Source organism: Perna viridis, chromosome 15, assembly GCF_037379345.1.
Source record: "Perna viridis isolate PV_CMFRI_1.1 ecotype Kerala chromosome 15, ASM3737934v1, whole genome shotgun sequence".
In the NCBI taxonomy this organism is placed as follows: Eukaryota; Metazoa; Mollusca; class Bivalvia; order Mytilida; family Mytilidae; genus Perna; species Perna viridis.
This window is the reverse complement of record NC_142459.1, coordinates 16751995-16771769: the sequence shown is the minus strand read 5'-3', so window position 1 is coordinate 16771769 and position 19775 is coordinate 16751995. Positions and strand designations below refer to the sequence as shown.

Below are 19775 nucleotides of genomic sequence, written 5' to 3'. Positions count from 1 at the left end.
TGTAATGCACTAGCAATATGAACACCCGCGAATAACCGAAAGTGACTTCAGGTACTCTAGAAGTGTAAGCATGTCCTGCTCCCCTACCGTCACCCGTCATATTACAAGGTAATGTAGTCCGGATATAATTTAGCAGTAATAACGCAGCTCCATTACACAAGTCACGAAGGGTTGAACAAAAGAATGACATTAAGACAATAAAATTTTATCCATTAACACTCAAGAATAATATAAAAAAAATTCAGGCTCGAACTAAAAACCGTCTCAACACGATGAATACATTGTATAAAATGTTACTATATATATGTACCTTATAAGTTGGGCTACGGACATTACATGTATATAGAAATACAGTCGTTCTAGGCAGAATACATGGTTAATGTTGTTCATGCATAAGTTTTATTTCTCCGAGGCATCTTATTGACCAACTTACAATTTTTAAACGTAAATTTGAAACATAAACTGCAAAATATTTATAAAAAGGTGTTACTTAAGAAATTGCCTAATAATGGAATTTAGAGAGAACATGTTGAGGATGTTTTTTTTTTCAGCGCTTTGTGTTGCTATTTTTGTACTTTTCTCTCCGGAATTTTCATTATTTTGCATTTTTAGATAAAATCAATTTTTTACTAGATTTCGATGAAATTCTGATATTCAAACAGTTTCCGAAATCGGTATTTTTTTAAATAAAGAATAACTTACAAAATAATTAAATTTACAAGAAGTTTTTTAGCAGTAATATTTGTGAACTCATCCTTCTTTTAGATCGGACAAAAAAGACCGTAATAATTGTCAAGTGCAAATTCTCCGAAATGTCGCAATACACGCGAATAATTGTTCTTCCTTGTAAACAAAAGGTATACATGCACGTGTAGCTACGTCGATATAACATTAAAAGAAATCAGAGAAAAATCAATTTGAAACCGGATTTTATAATATTTTATTGCATTAAATGTCATAATGCACGTTCACGTAGAAATTGTTAACATGTAAGCCAATGAAGTCTGCTCCAAAAAGAAAGACTTCCTGATTGAAATAGTCGATATTGAAATTTATTGCTTCTGTGTGGGATTTTTATATATAAAAACTTGAATCTAATCACTTATGTTCATTCAAAGCTATGATCTCTGCTCAAGACAGTCCGCATTTTTAAAGAACTGGAAAATAATTTTATAAAGTAAGTACGTTTTCCGGTGTTTACGCATGGATGAGTGTGATAAATAAAGTGCGGGTGTTTCTGAGCTTATGACTGGTTAAGGGAACAAAGGGGTCCAATTCATAGCTATCAAAATAGAAACAATTATTATAAAAGAATTTGAGTCAAATACGTGAAATAAATTTATTTCGATAAAGTGACGTAAACAGTACATCCAATCTTGATCGCTCACGTTTCGTCTTAATACTTAATAAAAAATGTGCGCTGAAGTAAAAGTACGGTATTTGACAAGGCATGTACGTTATTCATAGTATTATGCCATATACATGTACATGTATATATTGGTTTTAGCGAAGTCACATACATTTTTTGTAAGTGAGGCAAATTAATTTAGAAATATTGATTAAGAAAGTCTTTCCCTTTATGCTATTGATTTCGTAGTTTCTTAACTTTTAAAGAAATCTGTTTGTTTATTTAGGTACATACAAATATACATGTACATGTAAGTTAAACTACATATACACCTGCTGTATTTAAACGGACGTCGAAGTTTTATGGTCGTCATCGTGAACTCGTGGATCGTTACGGTGTATCCATCTGTATCATGAGAACCGATTTGTTCATAGTTTTCCTTTCCCTTTTTGTCTACCACGGACTTGACTTATAATGAGCAACTCGGTGGGTGTTTCTAGAAAAGCAGATGACATTTATCCTACCGGCGCACCTGGTCCATGCTCCCAGTTTTTTTTAGTGGAGACTAAGTTGCTAATTTACTTTTGTTTCTTTGTGCGTATTATTTAGGTTAATTTGTTTTGTTGTAGTGTGAGTCTGTCTTCCCTTTCTAGCATTTGTCCTTAAATTGTAATCTTTTGATTTCCTCTAGAATCTTGGTTCCCTTGATTATTCGTACCACTCTCAATCCATTCGTCTATGCGATTATGTTTTTAGTAATTTTCCTTTTTCATCAAGATTTCCGATTATTTGTTTCAGAATTTTGAGACCCTTTGTGCACCGGTATATACTCCCAGTTTTTAGTAGAGTTCGGTTTGCTCATTTATTTCTGAGTCTTTGTACGTATTGACAATAATCGTATTTCAAAGTCAACTTGTCCGTTTGACAGAAACTTTTTGTCTGATATACCCGTTAACTTTTAGGGTTATAATGGTATTGGTAACGGTTTTTATACGATGTAATCTTACACTCCGACAAACTACAGTGTATGACCAGCTTGCTATGATATAATAATGTAGTAAGGTATTAATGCAGTTTCATATGCGACTCTGTAGAAAAAAAACACACCTATCTTAATTAAGTATAAATGACTCTTTTAAAAAGTCAAAACTGTAAATACATGTATGTGAAAGCTGTATACTGATGGAATCAGGACAAACTATAAGTTCTGAATATTTGTCACAAATGGTCCTTCTAATTCTTAATAATCAGTTAAACTCGTCAAAAACACGTAAAAACGTCAAAATTCCACCTGACAGATGTAATAAACCGTAGGTCTAAAACAACTAAAACAGTGAATTGCGCTCCTGGCGTCGGTTTCACAAAAAGTCGTAAGTGTGAAATTGAACGTAAATCATGATGTCAAAATGCTGAATTACTTTATGACGGCATTACTTACGATCAACTTTACACTTAAACTTTTTTGTGAAATCGAGACCAGTAGAGGGTATGAAAATCGCCAATTTTTGCGTGGAAAAATAACGTTATATGTTCTTTTTGAGATGATTATCGAAATTGCGGGGTTTTTTTTTTGGCATAAAAATATTCAACGCAAAGATGAAAGTGTTTGGAAATGGCCATATTTCTAAAAGTGTTCAGTAATTAAATTTTATAATTAAAGTAAGTACTTATTTACACAATATTCTTTTCTGGTTAATATTTCTTATAAATGTACATACTTTCAGAAATTCTACGTCGACATTTTATAAACTTTTCAGTACATTTTCAAAAAGTTACGGCTTTTTGATAATGTCTCAAGAAATGTCTGAAGTCAATATTTTCCGCGTTCGTTGAGAAAATTGTTTGCCCCAACATAATTCTACAATCAATTGGCAATTTCTTTTATGAAATAATGATACTTTGTAATTGTACATACACTTACAAATGTAGAGATACACATATTTCATTTTTCACGATAAAAACAGTTTATTCCCAGACAGACCCTGACAGCAACCGTCCTGGGTCGTAGCAAAGAAATACAATTCTAAACTGTAATACCCTTTGGAAAGTTTCTGATAATAATTCTATCTATTCTGCAAGCTTGACGTAATTAAGAACAGGAAGTCCGATTAGCTCAAGATTAAAGTAATACTTTGTACTTTTGGGTTTCAAATCACTGTGTAAAATGAAAAAATTGACATAACATGGATGACTGCGCCACACATATTTCAGCCAAAATTCTTTTAAATGCCATTTTTGACAAAATGTATGCGTGAACACTAATGGTCTTAAATCAATGTAGAGAATGTAGAAATGTATTATAGTATCATTACGTAAGGTTTTCCATATTGGCTTAGTTACTGGTTCGAGGCTAGCCATATTGATTGAGGCGTACATGTAGCTGGAGTCCATTATGACTAGCCGAGGACCAATAACTCAGCCAATATGGAAAAAAAAGGCCAATATTGATCTTAACCAGGCCAATATGGCGTATCGGACAGGTAAAACTTGTGTTGGACGGCTAAATCTCGTATTGGATGGCTGAATCCCGTATTGGACGGCTGAATCCCGTATTGGACGGCTGAATCCCGTACTAGCGCACTTCAGTATTTTGTATTGTATTGGCATGTTTTTAATCATATTTAAGCTAATATTCGAACGTTTGTCAATAAAACGTTGTACATGAATAATTTTTGAGTTTTCAGTTGTTTTGTGCATGAACAAGTCTTCAAATTACAATTAAGTTGGAGTTTCCTTGAATTGTGTTCTTTAGATTAAACCGCATATTATGAAACATTGTGTTTATAAGCAAATTAAAATTGGATAACAGTAGAAAAATATTGTTGCATTTGTACCGGTATACAGGCTTGTAGGTTTATTTTGTTTTAGAAATGAAAAATAATGTATGACACATACTTTAGGATGTTCATGTGCTTCAATATGAGTACACATGTACTGTACATGTATTTTAAGGTAGAAAACCTTCAGACAAGTTTCAGGTATGGATTGTATTGTATGAGAACATTGAGCAGTTGAATCTAAAAATAAACTTTTTTGAATTGTTTTTTGCATTTTTACAGGAAACATTTGAAACCATGACCAAAGTAAACCCGATATATGACTTGCCATTTGGCAATAAGGTTTACCAAGACGATATTTCTTTACATCCGGGTACTACCAACAGTACAAATACAGAAACGAATGATAGTAACGAGCAAAGCAATGGTGTTGGAAATGGAAAATCTGTAAAAAATGGCTTGCTTAATGACGACGTACATGCAAATGAGTAGGTATAAAGTGTATACATGTACCTGTATTAAACAAATAATTTTCAATAAGATTTGAAAAAAAAATGATGGTACCAATTTCTTACTTGAATAAAATCGTTATTCAGAGGACACATTGTCGTTATTTCCGTATGTAAACAGAATACTTGAGGTATCAATGCTTTTGTTGTACATGTATAGGTATATGTACAAATAGATTGCTTAAAATACCATATTCGTAACGTCAATGTTGTTGCACATTATGTGCCAGTCTTACAAGAAATGTACTCAGTAATGTAATATGGATTTTCAACATGGAGCTCTGTGTTTTCAACAAAGTATGACAATTGTGTTTCTATAAAGGACTATGCATTCTGTACCTCATTTAGGGATGAGGAAAGTGAATGGTTGAAATGGATAGAAACAGAACTACAGCAGATTGCTGGTAACAAAACAGAAATCACATTACAACAGTTCAAATCAGCTTTAAACCTGAAACAGGTACGATCAGATTTGTTTATTCCTTAGTACAGTTCGAAAACTTCGGCTGAAAAAATACATTTTATGTATGGAACAGAGGAAAGGTGAAAATGTTGTTTGTTTCTGTTGGTCCACAATTTTAACACGTGACTTTCTTACTAGGTATACCGATACTCATTATATACAGTTGCGATCACTTCTAACCTGTCTTTGATCCTGTCAGGATTCGCTGTCATAGAATAGTTCCAAACTGTCAGAAACTGTTCTGACCCGCAACACACCTTGTCAGGGTCTGTCAGGACTGTTATAATCTGTCATGGGTCCTGCACCCTTCTGTCAGGAACGGTTCTAGTATCTGCTGCCGTAGAACAGAAATCATGACAGATTCTGACAATTTAAGAGAGGTTTGAATTGATCGCAACTGTACACTAATATTCCAAATTGAATGCAAAATCAACAGTGTTGCGCTGATGACGTTAATTCAGCACTAAGATATTAAGCCTTTACTTAGAGTAGAATCAAATGATATACATTTTAAGATTAGTGTTTTGATCAAAAATTCTCAAGGCGGACACGAGTGTGGCGCATTAAATTAGCAGGTGCTTTTTTCCAGAACTTCTTTGCCGAGAGACTTTTTTACCTTTGTGACCCAACGAACAGTGGAACTACTGATATACCAAAGTTAATAAACCCGCTCGTCAAGGTTACAAAGGGGACACCAACGCAAAGACTCGAGTTCCTGTTCGATATATACGATGTTCATGGTATGGTTAATTTCTTTACTTATTATTTTGAAACCCGATATACAGAAGTGTTGTGCCATAAATAAATCTTGAGGTTTCACCCATGGCATTTAAAAGTACTTTGTTTTCTCTTTCGAAATGAATTTGTTAAGATTTTTGTAGCATTTCTTTCTAAGCTCTTGCCTTTCGTATAATGACAGCAGGTTATAGTAACTGTACATGGGTTTGTAGTGAATGTATCCGTACTTAGATATATCTACTTCTAGGCAATGGTAAGTTGAATAAAGAGGAGTTAAAGACTGTTCTCCGATCTTGTATGGTGGAAAGTTCTCTAAAATTGAGCGAAGAAGACCTGGAGAACCTCAGTACTGTTCTTTTTGAATCAGCTGACACTAAAAAAAGTGGCAATATAACATTTGAAGATTTCAGACGAGAACTTGAAAGGCATCCTGGAGTAGTGGAAAATCTATCATTAAGGTACATTTTGTAATACTGCATGTAATTTGTGTTATGATGCCATCAATTGTATGATTATGTATTCCTTGGAGCATTTAAGCTTCTTTCACGCACGATACCTTAACGCACGAAATAACACACAGAAAACGCACGGAAAATTCACTCCAAATGTACGATAGACTTATGATATAAGCGTGCGATGAAACGCATAATAGATGAATGATAAAAATGAAGAAAGAAATTATAACGAAATTAATTAATAAATTAAAAATAAATATCTTAATTAGTAAAATATAGAAATAATATCAGGAGAAAGTAAATACTGAACTGTAAAATGAAAAACAAAGCAAAAAAAAAAAAAAAAAAACCAAACAAACAAAACATGAAAAAGAACAAAAAATGAACGCTCCTATCGTGCGGTTGGCCGAACGCAAAACGATGTACGAACGATAGAATGAAAAAAAAGCGTAAACGTTTCAAGAAGTGTATTACGTAAGAAAAAGAAACTAAGGATAACATTCAAGGCGATGAACAAAGCTCATATTTCAAGGGACAAAGGCGACAAACAATCTTCACTAACTAAAACATGCAAATCAAAGATAATGAAAAAATCTGCATACCAAATCAAGAACAGAATTAAACTAATTTACGAATGCTTATATACGCGTACATTTACATTAACCTGCAAAATGAATTCGGACTTTTTGTTAAAACCCGGGCTAGACCATATCCGTCTTTTTATTGTTATTTGTTTCCTTTGAAGTTAAATGTAATCTCAAATACTATACATTTTATTGCAGTGCTGTACAATGGCTGAAACCGAAAGAGGCCAGACTGAAGAAACAACGTCCTTGTGCTAAGTACTGTACCAGGTCATATATGACAAATAATATGCGTAAATTAGTATTTTACCTTGTATATCTGTTGACTAATCTGGGTTTAGGTGGATATGCAGCTTATTACTACAGAAAGTCAAATGGCTTCATCATTGCGGCTCGAATGTGTGGATTACCTCTGAATTTTAACTGTATGTTAATTATGGTACTGATGCTTCGGAAGTCAATCACATACTTGCGCATGACATTTATGAACAATATTCTCCCGCTTGACCACAACATCCTGTTCCATAAGAGAGTAGGTTGGATGATAGGTTTGTTGTCAACAGTTCACACAGTGGCGCATCTGGGGAACGGCAGTAAGTTTTTTTCTAATCCGATATTTTATTTTTTTCCTTGAAATATTTAGTAAACATCTTGATAGGAGTGAAACATATCCATGATATCTCGAACGGGCAAGGGAAAAAATCGTTACCAACACATACATACAAGTGGAAACATCTATAAACAAATCATAGAAAAATACTTCATAACGGCAACAATTGTTCATAGAAAACAGCAATATATGTACAGGAGTCGGTTTCACAAAAAAGTCGTAGGAGTGAAATTGGTCGTAAGTAATGACGTCATAAATTAAAATAGCATTGTGACGTCATGATTTACGATCAATTTTACACTTACGACTTTTTGTGAAACCGACGCGTGGTCTCGATTTCACAAAAAGTCGTAAGTGTAAAGTTGATCGTAAGTTATGACGTCATAAATTAAAATAGATTGTGACGTCATTATTTACGATCAATTTCACACTTACGACTTTTTGTAAAACCGACGCTAAGAGTCTGCTTTCCCTATCTAGTATTTATCCATGGGTTGCATTTTTTCAATCCTGCTAGAATCATGGTTCCCTTGGTTACTCGTTCTTACATTTGAACAAGTTAAAACGAACCACACATCATATATAGAAAAATTTATTTTAATCTATGGAATAATGCGTAGCTTCTAAAAGGAGTACACTAGGTTTGCGCTGTGATAACTGTCGTAAAACTTCATTTTCCTTTTACACAAGTGTAGTCGCCTTAGTCCAACTGAATCATCATAACATCGGCTTGTTTACGGTTTACGTTATGGTGTATTCATTTGCACCATGAAAACTGATTTGTTCAACATGTCATAATTTTTCTTTGCTCTTTCGTCCACCGCGGACTCGACTTTTTGTAAGCAACTCTTACCCTGCCGGTGCGCCTGGTCCATGGTCCTAGATTTTATTGGATTCGCTCCATACACATCTGTTCCTCTTTCAGTTCTACTCACAAGAGAGACTAAATACACACTAGCTGAGATAGTTCTGACGAACATCATTCCGTTTGGTACGATAGAGGGTGCCGCTATGATTACTGGGTGGCTATTAGATATAATACTCATCATCATGATTATATGTTCAATGCCATTCGTTAGAAGATCAGGACATTTTGAGGTATATTGTAATACAGTTCGTCACAAGTCCGATTTGATTTCTGAGTGATATATGAAGATAATCGCTCTTCCCTAAATTGTAAGTCTTTAAATTTAGCACAATGTTTTTAGACCATGTCATATCCATGCAGGGTAAGATCAAGAAAAATGCATATGCCGTTCCAGAATTGTACACTTTACACTTATTAAAAAGAAAAATTACCATATCTACTTCAGAATCTGCAAAACCGGTATTGGTCCGCGGTTTATTTTGCTCTGCAATTAAAGCTGCATTAGTTATCATTTTTGTTTCTGTTGACTTCGAATTATTTCCACTAAATTTTACTTTTCCTGTATAATTTCATTTCATATCCATAAATGCATTAAATACTTGAAATAGGTGTCTATATATTTATTGTCTTGCAAGACAAAAAAGTCGACCTAGAGAAATTCGTATGCATGTGACTTCTGGTGATCTTAATCCGCGCATATGCTGTAAGGATCGCTTCTTTAATAACAAACCTGATTGCCAGGCGAAAGTGGTTATCCAAAGGCAAAGCAGACTACGGACTCAAGCCGTAAAAGAAAAAAAAGTTCTAATATAACGCAAGGATCCTTTTGAAATTTACCTATTGTGATATAATGTGGCTCAAATATGGTCAGTAATTATTTGAAAACTAATTAAGAAATAGATGAAATGAAATGAAAAGAAGACACGTGCTTACCTGTGTATCTGTTATTGTTATTTTTTTAGTAAGGATCAAGTATTTTAACCCAGGTGGATGTCCTGTCGGTGATCTTCGGAAGTAATGACAAAAAAAATAATTAGGTCAGAGCTATCGATCTTTTCTGATTTAATAAAAACCCTGTTTTCACAATATTCTGTAGGTATTATCGATATTTATTGCTTCAGTTGCATTACTACAAACGTATTTCATTGAATCAGCAAAATTCAGTAGAATCAAAACTGATCAAATTTGATAGGCTTTTGTGAATGAATATGATACAATTATATCACTGATTTCAAGAATTATGTTCCTTACCTCAGGTCTACCTCCTTAACACAGTCGAGACCAGCAGATTGAATTGCACAGAAGGTGATTCATCACTTGTTTTACGGATGTAATACTTTGATTTTGAATTTCTTATTTTGTAGGTATTCTACTGGACACACACACTCTACATACCGTTTATGATACTTCTGATTTTCCATGGACCAAATTTCTGGAAGTGGTTTATTGTACCGGGTCTGATGTTTATTGGAGAAAAGGTGTCGAGGTCAAAGTCTATCAAACAAGCCAGATATGGGAAAACATTCATAGAGCAGGTTAATCTTCTACCGTCGTCTGTAAGTGCAATAAGTATAAGTTTTGCCAAAATAAAAAAAAAACAAAAAAAAAAAAACAAAAACAAAAAAAACAAAAAAAACAAAAAAAACGCGATATTAACTACATTACCTGTCAATGCAAAAGTCAGACATGTGACACTTTGCAGAAATTTCATTGGCTGAAATACATTAAACACATCTGACACAATTGTGACATAAGTTGTGGTGAGATGTCAAGAGTTGCATTTCAACCGATTTTTAAATGAGTTGAATGTCTTTCTTCGCCACCCAGGATCTTCAATATAACGTATATCATCGACATGTTAAATTTTGTAAGGGACATATCCTATATTGGAAAGGAAGTGATTTGGTCAGCAGTTTCGGAAATCATCATATCGCTATGATTTAGCCTGATATTCCGTGTTGGAAAATAACCTTTTAAAAGGTCAATGAGAGAGTAATCAATGGAACCAAGGGTTCAGCAATAATCAAAAGAATGTAATCCAGGGACAAAGACCAGACTTAGAAAACAGACACACAAAACAAAAAACATAAAGTAACTAAAATCATACATACAAAGTAACAAAAGCAAATGTCAATCTCACGGCAACATTTCATCAGCTTTTACTCAGTTTGCTACATCAAAGAAATAGCACAACTGTGTACCATAACTTTCGAGGATTGCCAGTGTCCAATTTATAATTACTTAATATATTTAAACTATAAATTTCAGGTTACCCATCTTGAGATTACGAAACCATCAAATTTTGTCTTCCAACCTGGCGATTACGTATATTTACAGATCCCTGCTGTGGCAAAACATGAGTGGCATCCTTTTACTATCAGCAGCGCTCCAGAATTGGATGGTATGTTTTATTTTGTGTTCAAATATTTAAGGTCTGGTAGTATCAAATGCGAGTCTGATAAATCATTAAGCTTAACAATCCTTGGAAACCCTGAGTTTTGTATCTACATGCACTTATCATGTTACCATGTCGTACAGTGCAGGTGAAGTGCGGGTAGATATTTAAAGAATAAATATTCATAAACCTAATTTTTCCTCGAGTATCCTCTCATGGTCTAATCATTTGCTAAGTTGAAAAGAAGAGCAAACATCACAGTCATGTATAAATCAAGTTGTTTCTACAGTACAGATGGAGTTCCAATAAGTCTCTTACTAATTCACATGGTCCTAGTACATGACATAAGAATCTTCTATTTATATTGTAACACGTCTTCTAAATATCAAGTTGATATGTACCTTTCTTTTGTATTTGTTGTATTTTTTTCAATGATGTTTTCTAAAGTAAATACTTGACTTATGCATTTTTTCCCCATGCACTATCCTGATTTTTATGTTTAAACTGGTAATTAATTGCACAAATTGTTCTTTGAGTAATACTCTTCTAGTCTGTCAGGGTTTGCTTTTATAGAACATTTCAAATCGGTCAGAAACTGTCCAGTCATGATACACCTTTGTTACCCTTGATTCGGCAAAAACTTTTGTTTCTCTTGATTCTGCAAAAACCTTTGTCACTTTTGATTCTGCAATAACCTTTGTTACCCTTGATTCGACAATACACATGTAATCTTTTTCACCCTTGATTCTGCAATTACCGATGTTTCCCTCGAGCCGACGATAAACTTGTTACCCTTGATTCGGCAAAGACCTTTGTTACCATTAATTCGACAGTGATCTTTGTTACCATTGATTCTGCAGTGACTTTTGTTACCATCGTTTCGGCGATAACCTTTTTCACCTTTGATTCTGCAATACACCTTTGTCACCCTTGATTCGACAATACACATGTAATCTTTTTCACCCTTGATTCTGCAACTACCGATGTTTCCCTTGAGTCGACGATAAACTTGTTACCCTTGATTCGGCAATGACTTTTGTTGCCATTAATTCGACAGTGACTTTTGTTACCATTGATTCTGTATTGACTTTTGTTACCATCGTTTCGGCGATAACCTTTTTCACCTTTGATTCTGCAATACACCTTTGTTACCCTTGATTCGACAATGAACTTTGTTACCCTTGATTCTGTAGTAACCGATGTATCCTTTGATTCGTGAATAGCCTTTGTGACCCTTGATTCTGCAATAACCCTTGTTTCCTTTGATTCGGGTATAACCTTTGTTTACTATTGGTTTGGAAATAACATTTGTTATCCTTGATTTGGCAATGACCTTTGTTATCCTTTATTCTGCAATGACCTATGTTTCCCTTAATTCTGTTACGTTTGTCACCCTTCAGTCTGCAATAACTGATGTTTCCTTTCATTTGTCAATACTTTGTCACCCTTGATTCTGGAATAAACTTTGTTTTTCTTGATTCTGCAATAATGATGATTCCCTTGATTCGACAATAACCTTTGTCACCTTGATTCAGAAATGACCTTTGTTTCCCTTGATTCGGCAATGACCTTTGTTACTCTTGATTCTCCAATAACCTTTGTTGTCATTGATTCGGCAATAACCTTTGATGCTATTGATTCGGCAATAACCTTTGTTTACCATTGATTCTGCAATAACTTTTGTTTCCTTTGATTTAACAATACACATGTAACCTTTGTTACCCTTGATTCGGCAATGACCTTTGTTACTCTTGATTCTGCAATAACCTTTGCTACCATTGTTTCGGGAATAACCTTTGTTAACCATTGATTCGGCAATAACCTTTGTTACCCTTGATTCGGCAATGACCTTTGTTACCCTTGATTTTGCAATAACCGATGTTTTCCTTGATCCTGTAATAACCTTTTGTCACACTTCATTCTGCAATAACCGACGTTTCCCTTGATTCATCAATAACCTTTGTTACTCTTATTCAGCAATGTTAACCGTTTTTATCACTGATTCGACAATAATTACGTAATAATTAGCTATAAGCTTTGTTACCCTTGTTAGTGATATACCCGTCTTTCATTTTAGTCAATATAACCGTTGTTGACCTCGATTACATTGTATCAGTTGTTTCTTTCGATAAACTATACAGCTCGTAAATAATATAAACTTCCCTATTACACCATACACCATCCCCTTATCCCCAAAGCTATCTTTATTGTCCGAATCTCTATTCCCCATGGAGGATATTCTCCATTCCCTATAAAATAATCTCAACTCCCGTATAATCACGATTTCATACTTCATGATTATATTTTTATACTTTCAAATTAAACTATAATTATTCAAGATTTAAAATGTTTTTTAATTAAATTAAACATAACGATCGCATGTTAAACCAATATCCCTGTTATCCCCATTCAAAATCCCCATTCCCAATATACTATTGCTTTTCTCATCCCTCTTTCCAATCAACCCATATACATGTACCATATAATAGGAGGTTTTTACTCCATACAAGTACTGGAATAGGTTTTACCTTTAATTAATATCATACATGTAAATATATGAACTTTGATGAAGATGTCGAAATGAAATTGTCTAGCGTCAATTTCACAAACAGTCGTAAGTGTAAAGTTAATCGGAAGTAATGACGTCACAACCTAAAAATAGCATTGTGACGTCATAATTTACACACTCACGACTTTTTGTGTAATCGACGCCTGGTGTTAAATATTATACTGAAATTGTTGATTTTCGTCTATATATACTTGTATATTGTTCAATGTTGGTGTACTGGGAAGTATTTTTTCCATTTTATTGAAAAAACTGTGCAAGCTATTATCGGATATGAAACACTGAGGCAGTCTTGGAAAACGCAGCAACGTGAGAGCTGTCGAATTCAACAACGTGCCGCTTCAATCAACCACTGGCATTGACATGGAGTCCGTTGTAAAGGATTTACATATTTTCTTCATGTTCCTAAGGGACATGCACACTTCCGTTGTCAAATTCCGCGTTTCCCTGGACTGGAGGAACACACTTTTTGTGTTCAAAATAATGCTTGATCTATGCCTTCACTTAAAAATTTGCCTTTCTCTATGGTTGCTGATCTTCATTATACCTAAATTAGTCATTAATTTTGTTCATGTGTTTCCCAAAAACAAAACAAGCCCTACGATTATGCCATTACAATTTACACTTATCACAGACCAATTAACTCGGGCATTTCGGTCGTCGGAAATTTGACTCCAAGGAGTTAAATCTACCGGATAAAAAATGGGATCAAGTCACAATTTAACTAAAACCACTTTGACCTTTTTTTCACTATAATATACAAATAAAAAGTCATGCAACCAATATTTAAACTTATACAGATAACAACACGGTATTTAAAGATGGGAAAAACTAGAAAACAAGCAGTAAAAGGCCCCAAAAATAAATGAAGTAAAAATATTCATAAAAGACAAAAATCGACCTAATCTTATAAAGAAAAAAAAACATTCAGGGAATAACAAAGGAACATATAAACAACAACAAAAAGTCGTAAGTGTAAAATTGATCGTAAGTCATGACGTATTTTCTGTTATGACGTCATTACTTACGGTCAACTTTACACTTACGACTTTTTGTGAAATCGACGCCTGGTTCCTGGCTTCTGACATAAAATATGAGGCGGGGTTAAACATGTTTGTGAGCGCTAAACCCTCCTCTAACATGGGACAGCAGTGGGCAAATACGAACACTTTAACAAATAGGACAAAAGCAGCAAGATTTCTACCTCGAAAGAGGACTCGCTTTATCTGTAACCACTGCTACTCTTTATTTGACAATAACCATTGTAACATGTACCATTTATTTTACTACAGCCGTTGCTACTTTTGATTTCACTTGATTTAAACAGTTTTTTTATCAATATCATCATTATTTAAAAATTGGTACCTCCATTGTTGTATTTCAGGCTTAATATGGCTGCATATCCGGTCTGCTGGAAACTGGACGAAGAGTTTATATAAATATTTTGACCTGTATGACCCCGGGGAGGTTATGGACAACGAAGCCGTAGTCGGAAGCACACTGACAAATTCCTTTATCGGGCGACGACACATGACTCAAAATCTAGGCATAAAGGGTACGAACAGGCCAAAGAGCTCCGGTAAAACAGATCCCGTAAGTATGCATATGGTAATTATTCATTGAAAAGAGGCTAAATATTATATGAAACAAATTTGAGTAAAAAAATATGTTTTCGAACTGAATTATCTACATATATTTAAACTTCTATATTCTTTTAAAAGGTAAAAATGTTATTGCAGCGCAAAAATGTACAGTAAAATCTATCTTAACTGAACCAATTTAAAGTACAATTCGATTTTATGTTTTTTGTTGCGTGTGTCTGTTTTCCATGTTTGGTTTTAGCCTCTGGATAACACTCTTGATTTCCGCTAAAATCTTGGTTCTCTTGATTACTCTTTGTATTTGTGGCTTATCTCCCTTTGTCTGTAAATAATATATAATCATAATGTAAAGAAATGACACTTTAATTCTGACTATTCTCTTTATTATCAGCTTTCAAAAAGTAATTTAAAAAACTTAAGATGGAAAACAACACGTCACATATAAACTAATCAATATCAAAAGGTCTTACAGATAACAATACGGCAGCTCAATTTGAAATTGTGTTAGGCAGTAATTTTTCGTGTGAGTGCTAGAACTTTCATTATTATAATTCAATCCATTTCAGTCAGATTATCTACATCTAATTACCAGAGTTTAACTTTACGAAAACTCATCTTACTGAATAAATTTTAAAATCCTTTCTTTTCAGGAACAAGAGGCAAAAGAGGCTAGAATATTATTGAGGAATAAAATTGTTAAAATTGAGGTATTGATTTTTAAGTGTAAGTCTTTGTAAGAATCAGGCAAAATGAGAACAATATGCATGTCAAAAACCCACCAATCTGACAATATAATTTCACTCAAGGATACTTTCTCTAATTAAAAAGATCATTATTTGATCTCTGCATCACTGGATTTGCTCAGAAAATTTTTAATAGAATGTTTGAAAAATGAAGTTTTTGACAGAGTTGTCTGTCCTTGAAATGTTCATTTTCAGTGCATTTTAATGAAATTGTACCTTAATGGTCAAGCATGATATGGAAAATCTTGTCTGTTTTCTATGATTCTGGTGGTGCTAATAATCAAATTACACTATCAAAATGATGGGTTTTTATATTCTATGTTTTACCTATTGCCCGATTCTTACAAAGACTGACGCCTAATTACCTATTTAGAAATAAAAATAGTTACACGTATTTGGACCATACCCGAGTGTCCGATCGACACTCTTAGCACACGGACATGTATATAAATCGAATTATGTTTTCTTTTAACGAAATATTTTCATCAACCATATATCTAGGGGATCTCAACTCAATGCCAAGAGTGAAGTTCAAATATATTTTGCTATCATATGTGCATTTTTGGAAACAAACCTACAACCAACTAAAATAACGTATCCCAAACCATATTTTCATATGTTTGGGTGTAAAGAAGAAATGTATTGGTATTATATAAATAGAATGGATATGGTGAGTACGCCAAAAAGACAACAACCCCCCAGCGGGATAAAAAAAAAATGTCGACTCAAGCCAACATATTGGTCTTCAGTGAAAGACGAGGAAATTCTTATACCACAGGCAGACTTCAGCTGTCATTAAAACAACACTTTACAAAGGTAAAGCGAAACAGTTGCTCATATAGGCTCCAAAAAAAGTAAACAAACTGATAAATATATATTGTATACAACCGTTTTAAAACATTTCTATTCATTATTCATTAAAATAGTGAAAATAATGACAATTTTATTTGTATATTTGTGCGTCCTAAAGAACATTAACAATTTGATTTAATAAGCTTCACAGCAAATTTGTAATAGTCATTTTTGACTTATTAAGGTAATGTTTTAAAAAAAAAAAAACTTTATTACATGTGCACCTTCTATATTTGATGTTGATTTTGATGAATATGGACGTGCATGTTATCAAATTGTGACGTAGGGGTAACGAATTAGCCAGCATTGCCCACAATTTTTTTTCCCGACGCAGTCGGTATAGTTTCGCTTTTTACCTTTTGACCTTAAAGACACTCTTCCATTGAAACGCAAGTCACCTGATCGCAATTCTGTTTCCTGATTGGCTAAATACTGATAACTTAGTGACGTTCGAAAAAACTGTATCGACAATTGCGTGTCATGTGTTTGTACATTTCCTGAATGAAATTAAGAAAATAACAAGTAAAAGAAAGAAAAAAATACTGCGTCAGATAGTACTTGTTTCGGTTTAGTGTATTGTACATATCAAAGAGATCTCAAAATTATGATGCATAAGAAAAACGTTCGATATAACTAAAAAACCTTTACTGAGAAGCATCAAATCATTTAATAGACAGGCAGACTTTGGAATACATCTTCAGTCCTATTTGAGTAAACATTATTTGGTTTTGTAATAAGTATTTTCTATTTATTTTAGGTAGTTAACCGACCACTAAAGTGTTACCACTGATTTCATCATTGCATTCATTTTCAGTGTTATATAGATGGACCTTACAGTACACCAACAAGAGATATTTTCCAGACGGAACATGCCGTGTTAATTGGAGCAGGGATAGGGGTCACGCCGATGGCCTCTATTTTACAGAGCATCATGTACAAATATAAAGCATCCAAGCGACACTGTCGGAAATGTTCTCATGAGTGGATGGGCGATTTCACAACTCACATGGCTACACAAAAGGTGAAGTGTAATAGTAATTGACTTGAAATCTCTGTAAATACGGACACAATTCTTATAATCTGCTACAAAATTGTCTTAAAAAAAATTGTAGAAAGCTATCAATTGCTGCACATATTTTCATTAAGCCGTGTTGTCCTGTCTGAATTCTAAAATGATGTCACCGTTGTGCTGTCGTAGTTTGAAACATAAGATGCAAGATAAAATCCAATTAAAATGAATTAGTCTAACTTTTGCCAAATGTTTAACAAAAAAATGTATATTGCAGCTTCGATTTAGTAATTTTAGGTCAAGTTCAAACTGTTACTATGGTGAGTTATTGCAAATTACTCTTTTACAGATTGATTTCATATGGATAAACCGAGACCAGAAAGCATTCGAGTGGTTCCTTTCCCTCCTGACCGCTCTTGAAGTGGAACAGTCCATCGGGAACGAGGAGGGCCACGAGGAAAAACTAATTGATATGCACATGTACATGACGGCTGCTGTGAAAAAGACGGACATAAAGGGAATAGGCTTACAATTGGCTTTAGATCTCATGCACGAGAAGTCACACAAAGATCTTATCACGGGGTTAAAAGTTAGGACACAGCCTGGTCGTCCTGATTGGAATCAGGTAAGTTTATAACAAGTATTTATATTTAGGAATTAGTTAAATTCTATATTAACCTCCATTCTTTGTCTTTTAACTATAAAACATATTCACTAATTGTACTTACAAAGTATATAGTGTTAATAAATAAATAAAAAAATCCCATCGACCATTGTTCAACTTTTGACATTTCTTGGTGTGCTGGATAGGGTGTCGAGTCGTGTGCTAGTTGCAAATTGCCAGAAAAAATAATGTACAAACCATGAGTGTGAATTACGAATGACAACCTATAACTTGTTAGTACGTGTGCACTTGAAAAAAACCTTCATTGTTGTTTTGTTTTTATTACAGGTTTTCAATCATATTTCAATGAAAAAGAAAGGAAAAGTTAAAGTATTTTTCTGTGGCGCTCCACTGTTAGGAAAGACAATAAAGCAATTTTGTGAAATATACTCATTTGATTTTGCCAAGGAAAACTTTTAATTATATGATCTAATTAGGGGTAATAGTGATTTACAGAATCCCTTGCAGAAATAATAATCACGTCAGGATTAACCAGGTGCTTCTCCGCTGATACCATATACGTACCTCTTTGTCATTGACGTACAAATGTTTTTCTGCTAAGTCAGTAAAATAATTGGCAACAAGGAACGTTGTGTTCAGCCAAAAAGTGAGACCAACGCGGAGTATTGCAGAGGAATTCGCGGAGTATAGTATAAGAAGAATACCTTTCGGTATTCTAAGTACTGCATTTTGGTATGTTTTCCAACTGGAACATTTTTAAACAATATTTTGATACAAAGATTGAATTATTTGGTTGAACCTTTTATTCGATAAGTGAGTTACTTGTCGATATGTTTACACAAAAAATGAATAATGTGTTTCAGAAATGTTTTTTTTTTAAATAAATGTGTTTTAATTGTGTTGTACATTATGTTAATTAAACGTTGCATGCATAATGCATTTTACTAAAAATATATTTCAAGTGACATTAAGAGATACCAGTGTAAAGCGATATTCAGAGGTTTAGTTTTAAGATAGAAATAACAAACAAAATGCAAATTGTTTACATCCAGACTGTAAAGTTTCTATCAATATGTTATCAGCAATACCTTTACTTCAACAAAAGGTATGACAATCCTTTGGATTACTCTGTTCAATAGGTAAATACGCGTACATGTACCAGAGCATTTCCTCGGAATGTCTAAACACTGACGGAATGGGTGTTTGACAATAGAAAGACAACCACCCAAAAACATTTATTGACTGATAAGGTTACCCTTTTAAGATAGTCATATATTTCTGCTCTGTAAGCATTTATTTTAATTGTATTGACAGTATGTACTTTATTTAGTGTCCGTTATTGACATCTTAAACTGATGTCACTTTTTTTGTAGTTTATGAAATACAAACGTCGGCTTATTACTTATATATAATTGAAACCAATAATACACAACAACAGAAACTTTTGGGTATGGTTTCAAAAATGGCATGGTGTTATGGTCGTTCCTGTAAAAACTCGAGTAATATTCAATAGATCTGTATGAAACTTAAATACAAGGTTCCACCTAAATAGTTGGTTTAACAAGCATGTATATCGCATTTTAGCGCAGTAAATTTTGCGCATCTTTCATGGTTCATTATTTCAAGAAGAAA

At 33.7% G+C, this 19775-nt stretch overlaps 1 protein-coding gene across 2 annotated transcripts; it reads left to right on the top strand.

The window, feature by feature from the left end:
• Positions 1-1107: 1107 nt before the first annotated feature.
• On the top strand, positions 1108-19035 carry LOC148597183 (NADPH oxidase 5-like). Of its 2 annotated transcripts, XM_088562773.1 has the most exons (14): positions 1108-1177; positions 4408-4613; positions 4983-5094; positions 5687-5837; positions 6083-6293; positions 7073-7467; positions 8410-8582; positions 9717-9908; positions 10621-10753; positions 14698-14906; positions 15565-15621; positions 17324-17530; positions 17868-18143; positions 18471-19035. In XM_088562773.1, the coding sequence occupies exons 2-14, from the start codon at positions 4423-4425 to the stop codon at positions 18600-18602; spliced, it is 2439 nt and encodes an 812-aa protein (XP_088418899.1). In that variant the 5' UTR covers positions 1108-1177; positions 4408-4422; the 3' UTR covers positions 18603-19035. The 2 variants fall into 2 exon arrangements, with proteins under 2 accessions (XP_088418899.1, XP_088418900.1); XM_088562774.1 differs by lacking the exons at positions 17868-18143; positions 18471-19035 and having other exon boundaries at positions 17267-17399.
• Positions 19036-19775: the final 740 nt, after the last annotated feature.